The following is an 11,756-nucleotide window of genomic DNA, read 5'->3' as shown; positions in this document are numbered from 1 at the left end:
AATTTGTATAAATCTATGTTTTTAGAAATTTTTCATTTTTCTTTTTGACCAATTAATGCAATGTTGTTACTGGTGATGAGAAATTGTTTTTTTTTATTATATTATTCACGATTTTTAGTCTGTGGAGAGTACATTTATATATAAAAGAATGTGATAAACCAATGCTGTTACTGGTGATGGGAAATGGAATTTTCAATTATCTCATGCACAATCTTGCTCTGTGAAAAATTATTTTTAGAGTACGAGCCTAATTTTTTCAAGTTAGTCCCAAAGCTTAAAAGTTGTCTCATTGTTGATATTATGTGTTAGAATTGTTTAAACTTTTATGCTCTGTGCGTGCATTTTTCTTGAGACATATTTTTTCACAAATGTTTCAGTTAATATTTTCTTATATTGCTAATTTTTGTCTACATCTTATGACATGTAATATTTTTGGAAAGATAACTTAAATATTGATTTTCAGGCATTTTTTAATGTATTCACGTGGTTTTATGTTTAAAATGCTGTAGCTTGCCCAGCCTTTGAACATCTAAAAACTGCTTTTGCGAATCACTAGTTTAAGAGCTTAAGAGTTTAAAGCTTTTTAAGATATCCCATATCGCACCGTCAGAATATTTACATTTGCACACAAAGCAAGTAAATCTCGGTTAGCAAGTATATTTTGTTCTGTGTTTTAAAAAAATTTTGAGAGCAAATACAAGATTTATTTTTGACCTTCCTTCGTTCATTGACTATCTGTCTTGTTTCAAATTGAGCCTACCAGCAATATTTCATTTGGGTAGTATTTGAGGTGTGTACGCTATAAAAACAAAAAAAGAAAGCATTGGTTGTAGTCCTCTGCAAAAACAAAAATATCAACGCTAGGAAAGATTTAAAAAAATTTCTGACCATGATAAGTTATACTGACAGAGGATTTGCTGCGGGAGATTTTGTGAACGGTTTTCATGTTATTTACTTGTACTCGATTATTTTTTGTGTTTCTCTGAAAAACTCACTAGACAGTTATATTTTCGTGTTTCCCATGTATGCCATGTTTTCCTGATCCATCTGATCTTTGTGAGTAGAATTGACGATGTTTTTACATCCAGCAGAGATATGTAGAAAGTGATACTGGACCCCTTCTGAAAATTTACTTTTTTTTACTTAAATTTACTTTACGATTTTGCTGCATTTCAAAGATACTAATCTATATTCAAATCTAAAAAACTAAGCCTTTATCCGAATAAAAGTGCCTGTTCCGATGTATGCAGTTAAGCCTTAGTCTATATACAGCGATTTTATGAGAGAATATGGGATACTGAAGCTGTTTCAGAAGGTTTTGATTCACTGAACTAATTGCTGCAGTTGTTCTAAGGTGGTAAATGTCCAAGAAAAAGATATTTAATCAAAGAAAACTGGCGTCTGATGTAGAGATACAGAAATCATGCAACCTACAACATCAGATGTCATTTTTCTTTATTAGTGTATTTTTCTACATTGCTGCAGAACTTTTTCTTTGCAAAATACAACTTTCCCGAATTTCATAAATTATAATAATTATGGCGTCATCCAAAATTTGATAATTATTCTGTACTCTTCAAATTAGGATATTCGGATAGAATAATAAATTATCATGAAAAAAATGTAAGTTTATAGTGCAATATAATATTCTGGTTGGATTTTATTTTGAATTAAAGAAAATAATTATTTTGAAAACGAGGCTATTCTTGGAAAGCTCGGCTATATAAAGGGTTTGACCGTAACTTTCAGCGCGGAATTGAGGCAAATATGGAACAGAAATATGTATAAAAATTAGGTAATTTGTCTACGTTTTGCTAAGGAACTTAGGGATAAGAACCTTTTTTAGTATCGACCGCTTTAATTGGGTTTGACATAATTAAGAAATTCGGGAAAGGTCTATTGTCTTTACCTTTTTTTAACCGGAACCAATGCTTTATCATTTTGGTGTGGCATTGTCAGGGTTAAAATTAGTGAATTTTATACCCGAACACAAATTACTTATTATCTCGACATTTTGCTAAAAAAAATTTAAAAAAAAAGGAATTTTGTAAGAATATAATGTCTCAAATAACGAAATTGACAAAATTTAGCGAAAACATATTTTCGCGAATGGCGTCAGTGGCGATTAAAACATTCCGCGAAAAACAACTATTTGCGATATTTAATTCTAGCGAAAATTTATTTATTAATAAGTTAGTAGGGGGTGTTGAAGAATAATATTCTGGCTGGAAAAAATTCCAGAAACTGCTAGTGCGGGAGCATTATTGCTGACTCAAAAGCAAGAATGGGCTTGGAGGTTCAAGATATTAAATTTCCAGGTCATATTTCGTGTCAAGAAGAGACAACAGGGCTAGGATCGAACGAGAAAACTCGAAAATGTCAAACTTTATTTGTTCCGCAAAATGCCATCTTGAAAACGGATTTTGGACATTCGAAGCAGCTGTGAAGTGAATTAATATTAGCCCGTGTGAATTTTGCGACAATAATTTAAGCAGAATTTATTTATTTGTCAAATACATATAGAAGTACACGTAATCAGCCGCAAAACTTCAGCCCTAAGATAGCACGATGGTTTCTATTTGTCGTCACATTGGCTCCCTCAACCTCGTCCCCAGGATTATTTGCTTCTCAACGGCGCTGCGCTTTCTGATAGCAAAAGTAAAAGGTGCCGGGGTCGAGCTTGGCTCCCCCTTCTTCCCCCGAAAAATGTCAACAATGGTTTGTGGTGAACAGACTTTTATGCAGAGGATGTGAGTTTATCCAGGGAGTTAAATATCATAATTTTCATCTGATGCAGCAGCTTCAACAATAGTAATTTAAAACTTTCTCCCAATAATATAGAGAGTATGTCTGTCTGTGACAAGCAAAGTAGATGTGCTCATTTTCCTTTGATGTAGCCGAAAATTGCATGTCTAATGTGTTAAATTTTCTGACGTTGCGGCGCGACGAAAATAACAGTACTTTAAAGTCAATATCCTATATCAAATGCATAAAGCCATTGAAGTTACTTCAAATTTTGATCCCAAATAACTTGGAAACGAGGTGGTGACATCAAGGATATTTCACTGCACGGGTAACTACAGACCACCTGGGATCAATTTGGGTAAGTTTCCCAAACCTCGGTCCCAGAATCCGTTTCGGAATGGACGGGTTGATTACCTCATCAAAAAACCTTTAAACCCCAATATCTCTGCAACCGTTTGTCAAAAGTACATGATCCTATACATCTTCTTGATCAGCATTTCAAGATCTATAAGATGAAAGCAACGGTTAGCAAATTTCTAAAGAAACATTTTTTGTTGTTTTATAAGGGAATTTGCTGACGTTAGCAAAATTTTTAAACCGTTACATCTCATTAACCGTTCATCAAAAGCACGTGATTACATATATTTTCTTGATCAACGTGTTAAGCTTTATACATTAGAGGCAACGTAAAAACCAGAGTCTAATTTTTTTTGCATGTGGGTTGTTGATGACATCAAAACTCAAATGACGCTTCCTTTTTTTTTCTTGCCTCTGGATATTTCCACGGGCACTAGGGTTCTAGCCTTTTGACATTAATCAAGCGCTAGCGACTTTGGCATCACGCGAAGAGAAGTGATTGAATTAAAGGCTTCTGTGAGGGTAAACTATAGTGCGAGAGTTATTATAAAAATTAGCATACGGATCTGCGGGAACTCATTGAAATTCTGTTTTCGGTCGAGGAAACGATATTATCTTTAATCTTCATCCTTTTTCCAAAACATTTTAGGGGATAGACCTGACTTAAAAACACAAGGTTTGTTCAGATCCAAATTACGTCATCATTAAATACTTTATAGTTAGACAAAATTTCGCGAGTGTGTCCCCCACATTGCAAAACTTTTGGGACGTAAACTACAGCCATTTTTCAAATTTTACGCTGGAAAAGTTTTTAAAGGATGGACAAAGTTTTTGTTGTTTATTCCAAATTAACAATCCAAAAAATCCCGTCACACATACTTCGTAATTCTAAAGGATCCCAACAGGTTCGTACCTCTGGAAATGTTTATTCATTAAAGTTCCGCAAGACACAAAGTTGTGAAAGCTGAAGATCTGAAGAACAATCTTTTTTTACTCTGCAACATACAAAAGTATTATTTTTAATGCATGATTTATCATGTATTTAAGCTCTACATCAGCACCTTGGAAACACTTGTGGTTTGCTTATTTGTAAGAAAAAACGAGTGTAAAGACAAAGTCATTGTTGATATTTATTAAAGATGTACAAGACATAAATCGGCGAATTTTACAATTCAGAAGACATATCCATGTGAAATTCCAGTAAGCTAAAATAAAAAAGTAAACAAATTATAATGACAAACATGATTAAATCCATAAATTATGTATATGCACCAAATTGCTGATCTCTTGCTTTGGTTATATTCACTAAAATTTAGGTTTTCCAGTGTTATTAAAGTGCAGTTTTAAAAATATAATCTCAAATTGCACCTGTTTACTGATAAAAACCCAAATTATCTGAAATACAATAAGAACACATACTGTTAGGAGGTCAACATTTCTCGTCATACAATCCATCCTTAAATACTGTTATTTTGACTTCAGTCCCCACTTTATATTCACCTAACTGTTCATACACTATAATCATTCCATCCAAATCCAACTCATCACCATCAGTGGCAAAAAATTGTAGATTTTTGAAATCTTTTAAAATAGGTGCGATAGCTTTTGACATGTTCGTCTTTAAAAAGTTGCCACGCTCTGCGTCTGTTTCAGAAACCTTTTTCACAAGTTTATCTGCATATTTTTTCACTGCAGCCTTGAAGTCGGATTTCGAAGCAATGCTTGGAATTTCTTGGAGGTTAGCACCATCGATAATATTTCCAATTAAGATAGCATCACTTTTTACATCCTCAGCAGTATCTTCTGCAGATTTATTACCACCTATGGCACTCTCGTCAATTTCAGTGGAACATTCAATCAATTTTCCAGTCACAACATAAACCAGATCATCCACTAGTTCGATTTTGAAAGCGTCTGTGAACACATCCTTTTCTAAAAAGATGGATGTACTGATTACTCATGGTGACATTGTCTGGGCGAATTCAAATAATGTCTGACTAACATTGTCTGTTTTGAATATTATTTTAAAGAAAGTTTTAGAACTAACTGGATTATTCATATATCAAAATACTGTATCTGAAACTGTCACTTTACTTTGGTTTTCATTGTCATGGATTGCATGATAATTTAGGCTAAATTTGTAAGCTAAGGTTTAGTCAAACAATGTCGTTAACAATAATAATAACAAACTTTTTTTAGCTGAATCTGAGGCTCAGTTTTTTTTGTGTAGTGCAGTATCAAAATTAATTTTTTTGAAAACAGTGACCCACATAGAAAAATAAAATAAAATGATCCAAAAACCAATTTTTTAAACATGATCACAGATGCATATTCAGATATCACACACAACATACAAAGAATTAACCACTTAATTAATCACTCAAAACTGTTTCTACAGTTGTGAGCCCCTCCTGGAAATATTAGACAAGGTATATTCTTCGTTATTTGTGAGGCCTGCCATGTAAAATATGTACATCTATCCATTACCAGCAGCAAACCTATCAATAAGAAAATAACACCCAAGCAATAAATCGCTCTCCAAGGTTACAATAATTGGTCAAGCAAGCTGAATAAATGAAACAAGTTTATAAAACGCATATTTTATTACAAATTTTTTTTAATTTATTTTATCATCTTTTTTTATATATTTTAGTTAATTTTTACTGGAAATAATAACATTGATTTTCACGTGAGAGGAACTTCTATTGCCCAGCCAGAAAAACTTTTTGTGGAATCAGGGGAGCAATCAATGGCTCAGCTAGTTTCTCGTTTCTCAGAATTGGGCAACCTTTGTGTGAGCAAGAGCTATTGCTCTCCCTTATTGATAGGCCTGCAGTAGAATTTCTCCAATTTTTATAGGAGAATTATGACAAAGCGAATTGTGGCAACAAATTATACCTGCGCAATATCTTTTTTATTTCCACAAGAATAAAAAACATGTGGCAAATCTAAAAAAATACTAATGTAAGCACTTTTCATCAATAAAAAGAAAACAATTATTTTTAATTCTTTCCAGAGTTTTTTAAACTGAACCAGAGGTGTAATATGATGTTTGACATACTCAGAAAAACGAGGAAATTTTAAAATTTTGAAAGTGCATTTCTTTCTTAATTTTCCAGGGTTTTATCAAACTGGGTATCACCAGAATTATTTTGTTGCAAAAATTTTACCTCTGCTTCTAAAAATGAAGAAAAAAAAAGGAAATATTTTATTTTCACGAATTCGTTAATTAATTTTTTCGCAGCATTTTAATTTCGCGAAAATGACCAAAAATCACGAAAAAAAGTTGTTACAAAAATTTCCGACTATAAAGTATATTATAGAGCTTAAAAAGCTTTAATTGTTTTTGAAGGTCCTCTCATTCTCAAGATATTCACAAGGAATTTTAGATTTAAATATATGCTCCAGATTTTGACAGTTTTTGCCATATAATTTTAGGCCTGTTAAGGTACATTTAAACTTTACCAATGCATAGATATTATAAAGGTGAATTGATTAAAATAAATTGCCAAAATGACACTCTTTTGCTCGTCCAAGGCCTCTTAATTTTTTCCTATGACTCAATAACTTGGAATCTACATGTCGGTTTGCAATCAAATTTTGTGAGTGAACACATAAGGCCTATACAAGCTTACCCAAGCTTTCATCGCAAACAAAGTTGACATCCCCAAATATTGGGTTATTGCAAAAAAAATTTCGAAACATTCTACCATTAAAGCCAAATTGTTAAAACAAAATCAAAACAAACTGTACATGATCAGTTAAATTTTGCTGGGAGTTTGCCATTCATTTTGCTTTCTGAAAATCCCCCTTATGACAAACAATAAAATCAACAACAAAAATTAGAGAAACATCGCTTGGTCTTTTTAAATTCTGATGAACAGTTATCGCGAAATTATCAAGAAATGTATTAGTAAGTTCAGTTTTTGATTTTTGTCCATGGGAGTTATTGTATGCAGATGATTTGGTTCTCATAGCAGAGTCGATGGAAGAATTAGTTGAAAAGTTTGAGAAGTGGAAGAAAGGACTAGAAGAGAAAGGGCTGAAGGTAAACACAGCAAAGTCTAAAGTCATGATAAGTAGCATTGCAGCCAAGTGTGACCTTGTAGTTGGAAAGTGGAGTTTGCAGGAAAGGGGTTGGTAGTAACTCAATTTTTTGTCAGACTTGCAAGCATTGGGTACATAAGAAGTGCAGTAGTATTAGTGGAAGGTTAAGAGCTGACATACAGTTTGTATGCAAGCGTTGCAAAGGTGAGATTATAGAGAATGAAGTATTTCCAGCTTTAATGATGTACAACTGTTACTTAGGTGATATGTTGGGCAGTGAAGGGGGTGTTGGAAGAAGTGTTACTTGCAGGATAGGTTCTGCTTGGAAAAAGTTTAGAGAGTTACTTCCTTTACTGACTAGCAGAGTCCTGTCAATTGAGGTAAAAGGTAGGTTGTATGAGGCCTGTGTAAGAAGTGTTATGTTGTACGGTAGTGAGACATGGGCAGTGAAGCAGGAAGATCTTGACCGTTTAGAAAGGAATGATATGAGAATGGTTAGGTGGATGTGTAATGCCAGTCTGAGAGACAGAAAGAGTTCAGATGAGCTAAGAAGCAGGCTAAGTCTCCGTAGAATTAAAGATGTTATCCAGATAAGAAGATTGAATTGGCTGGGGCACTTGGAAAGAATGGAGGAGAAAAATTGGGTAAGAAAGTGTAGAGACTTGATAGTTCCTGGGGCAAAGCCCAGAGGCAGACCGAGAAAGACTTGGCAGGAGGTTATAAGGACAGACTTGATAGAGAGGAAGTTGAGTTTAGATCTAACACAGTCTAGATCAGATTGGAAGAGGGTCATTAATATACCCCGTCCAACCCATGCTAGCATGGAAAACGGACGTTAAGCCGAGAATGATGAATGATGATGATGTAGTGACAGGGGTGAATAGATTTGTTATGTGATTTAAAATCTTTGAATATATATGTAGCGTATGATAAAACAATACGTAAGACATTTGCATATTATGTTGCGTGGTCTTGTTGTAGCTTATTTTAAAGTTAAGCATTGCTAGAAACTGACAATTAAAAATAAGGTTAAATTCTACTTGTCGACACATCACAGATTGCCTGGACCAATTATTATTCTTCCAAATATTTATACAGGATATAGCCACTTCATTATTGGAAATACTGTTACTAACATGGGTCCTGTGTTCTCACATGGCATCGGTTAGCCCGTAGCTGTGGTAAAGACACTTGCTAAACATGACCGCACTTTGGACCGAAACACAGACTTTGTGATTGCGAAGCAAAACCCATAATCACAAGGCCACACGCATGGAGTAATATAAATGTCACCAGCAGAGGTACAACTTCACTCACTAGTGGCTGCAAAAAGAAATATATTCTGTACTCAATTTATGTTGGCCTAATACATTTTCTAAAAGTCTATTTGGAGTTTGTTGCCTAGGTAAAAAAAATAATCGAGTTTACACATTCAATTTCATAAACAAATCAAGGCCTTTTCAGGAGAGGCGTGCAATAGCATGCGCACACCTTCACACACACGCAAAATGGCTTAGGCGTGCTATTGATAGCACCTGCAAAATGACAAATTTTATAAGAAGTTAACCAGTGCAGCACACCCAAAAACACACCTAAAATACATAAGGCGTGCTTTTTAGCACACACGTATTAAAATTTTCCTGAAAAGGCCTGCAAATCAAATATATTTCATGATCACTCATACAGAAACGCTAAACAGTTGGACTGGGTTAAAATATAAATTATTAAAAAGAAATATGAGTGGCTTTCATAGAGACAAAAGGAAAGAAATTAGACAGTACATAGAAAGGATGAAAGGGTCAAGCATACAGAACTATTACTAGAGCCCTTATATGCAAACAAGGCAAAATAATAATAATAATATTAGGATAACATAAACTAATTAGGCTATTTGTTAACGCACTGTCTTCATCTTTATTTCCTCTCTTTGTGCAGCAAAATTTCAAAGCTTTGATATATAAAAAAATTGTCAAATTTGTATGACGGAACTCTAAAAGATATTGACCAAAATAATTAAAATATTTTGCGCATGACCTAACTCGAAGATTCTTTCTGGCCAAACACTGTATTTCTGCAACCGCCATTTTAAAAACCACACTTTGTTCAACATCCTTATTAGACTATTTGATATCCTAATTAGGTCATTCTCGCAGGAATAAAATATTTCGTCGACCCGTCGTTAATTTTCGTTGAAATTTTAATAAGTTAAGTGCAGCATTGGCAAGAATCAAAATAGCAAATGATATGGATGCAATTATTTTTTTGCAAAAGTTAAAAATATGATTCATATCCTGGAAGTTTGCTCTACTAATTCAAACATTGTATTTTATTTAATATGAATCCATAAAAGACTAGATCAATGAAAGACAATTTAAGCGTCTCACAATTGTGTGAATAATTTATGGCGAAAGTGTACCTTATGGCAAAAATTGTTCCTTTGTACACTAGCATTTATTATATTTTTTTAAAGTAGTTTTCCAATAAAGAAATATTAACTTGACCCAAACTGTTCAAGGGGGCAATACATTGTTCGTTAAAAATATAAAAATGAAGACAAATTTCACTTTATCACCTTTTTTATATATATTTTAGGGAAATGAAAAGAATTCAACAAATAAGAAAATGTTTCCACAGTTAAAATCTGCCATAATCTAGGATTGGTTTAAAAAAATGGATTTCGTGTTTGTAAAGTCTCCACAAAGATTGTTTCGTAAAGCGCTGGGGCACGGCTGTTTGGCTACAGTCAAACCGCGGACAAAATTAAAATGGCTTCCACAATTTTTTTTGAAATTTTGTATTTGTATCATTTTTTAAGTTATTGAAACTTTTTTTGTATTGTTTTAATTTTACTGAAATAAAAAGTATTAAAACGATCTACTTTTCTCCTTTTTAAATATATAAATATGTTATACATGTGTGTTATGGATTTCGAGTTATTTCGTCAAAGAAAACACACAAAATTAAAAAAAAAACATTATTTTTGGCGAACATATTTTTAAATCTTTTCTTCTAGCATGATAAACTAAAATGTTGAAACCGTCGACTCTGAATGACGTTTTATTTAATATATAGATGTCACATATTTGGCCCAAAAAACCTTAGGACCAAAAATAACCTTTGGACAATTTCGGACAGACTAATATTTCATCTAAATCATCTTTAATGGTCTTAAAATCCAAAGTAATGTTTTTTATTTAGCTAATAAATGAACTTTAAGCATACATAAGGCTCTTAAGGCCGTTTTTCACATAGTTCTCACATTTGGCCCAAATATAACCCTTTGGACAATTTCGGACAATAATAAAATTAAGTAATTTTCATTCCAGATATTTAACCTAACCTGTGGACTATAAAAAACATGTTTTTTTAACATTATTCCAGAGATTTTGTGGAAGACATTTATCTAAATGATAATTTTTAAGTCATTTTTAGACATTTTGGCCTAAATTTACTAATTTCGGACAGGTGCCAAAAAAAAATTTTTTTTTAATAATATGGACAATTTATGTAAGATTATTATTCTTTTTACAGAATATAAAAATCTTATTTTGTTTTTGAGATATCCTGTTTTAACTGAGAGGGTAAATCCAATTATTTTTTCGTAGCATTTTTGTCCGCTCCGAAACAGCTGTGGGGGGAGGGCCAAAACTCTATTGAACGGCAAATTTGCCGCTAACAGAGACGAAAAATTATGTAGGGGAAATATGAGTGCTGTTTAAGGGCAGAAGGAGAGAGCAAGTCTAGCGGCCAATTTGCCGTTAACAGAGACAAAAACTGTTTGTCAATGGCCCATAATGGAAATGGCTGAATGTGGATTTAATCTTTCTTTTATATAGCAAAGAATATTAATTGATATCATACAGCTATTTCAAAATAATCATCAGTAACTAATCCGAAGAGAGATATTGAAGGCATATTATTACAACTCTACGAATAAAAGCAATGAATAAAAACAACTAAATAAAATCAAAAAATATTCTTCAAAACTGATAAGAATAAAATTCGGGATTCCATACCTGTAAAAATATCCTTATAAAGTCTCATGATGTTAAATGTAAAGTCAGATATGGATGAACTGATTCTGTTTTTATTTTCGCCGGATCAAAAGGACGATGTAGGCAGTTGTCTCAGCCTATGAAGTTTATAACTGTGAAAAATTACATAAGTCCCAACCTACCCTCTCGCAAGAACTCTAACAAATACTTAGCTGGTTGTGAAGCAAATTTGCCGGATCGGAAATTTTGATTTATGCCCCAGCCAGGCCAAAGCCATCCAAGTATGGTCTAATAGACAAAATCCTAATTGTCATACATGCCCCACATGAAGCAATTACGTCCAAGGTCAGTCACAATGGCCAGACAATTATTTTTCTTCGTTTGACTTTGTATAAAGCCCGACTTATATGTGGAAAAACAATCAACATTTCACATTTTATATACTTCAAATTTTGGCGGAATCGAACCGACGGTATTGTGTGAAATGGGCGAAATGGTTAGAAAACCTCACAAATTCTGCAACATATTTTTATTAACAATCCTATTATATAATTATTTTTACTTTATATTAATAATACCTGCCAACGTTCAAATGACACGTAGCTCCCAGAG

General features: G+C 33.1%; 1 protein-coding gene across 1 annotated transcript; it reads right to left on the bottom strand.

Moving 5' to 3' along the window:
• Positions 1-4,208: 4,208 nt before the first annotated feature.
• LOC130635511 (translationally-controlled tumor protein homolog) lies at positions 4,209-11,330 on the bottom strand. Its single transcript, XM_057444856.1, has 3 exons — positions 11,166-11,330; positions 4,522-5,034; positions 4,209-4,307 (listed from the first exon to the last, which is right to left on the bottom strand). Exons 1-2 carry the CDS (start codon positions 11,191-11,193, stop codon positions 4,532-4,534), a joined length of 531 nt encoding a protein of 176 aa, XP_057300839.1. The 5' UTR covers positions 11,194-11,330; the 3' UTR covers positions 4,209-4,307; positions 4,522-4,531.
• Between the last annotated feature and the right edge of the window lie 426 nt (positions 11,331-11,756).

Source organism: Hydractinia symbiolongicarpus, chromosome 3 (assembly GCF_029227915.1).
Source record: "Hydractinia symbiolongicarpus strain clone_291-10 chromosome 3, HSymV2.1, whole genome shotgun sequence".
NCBI lineage: Eukaryota > Metazoa > Cnidaria > Hydrozoa > Anthoathecata > Hydractiniidae > Hydractinia > Hydractinia symbiolongicarpus.
This window is presented reverse-complemented; position numbering and strand designations above follow the sequence as displayed.

Excerpts from the sequence above, each read along its gene's own strand:
- LOC130635511 (XM_057444856.1), bottom strand. The coding sequence starts at position 11,193 with ATGAGACTTTATAAGGATATTTTTACAG. Across the intron at positions 5,035-11,165 it reads TTATAAGGATATTTTTACAG|AAAAGGATGTGTTCACAGAC; the intron begins GTATGGAATCCC and ends CCATCTTTTTAG.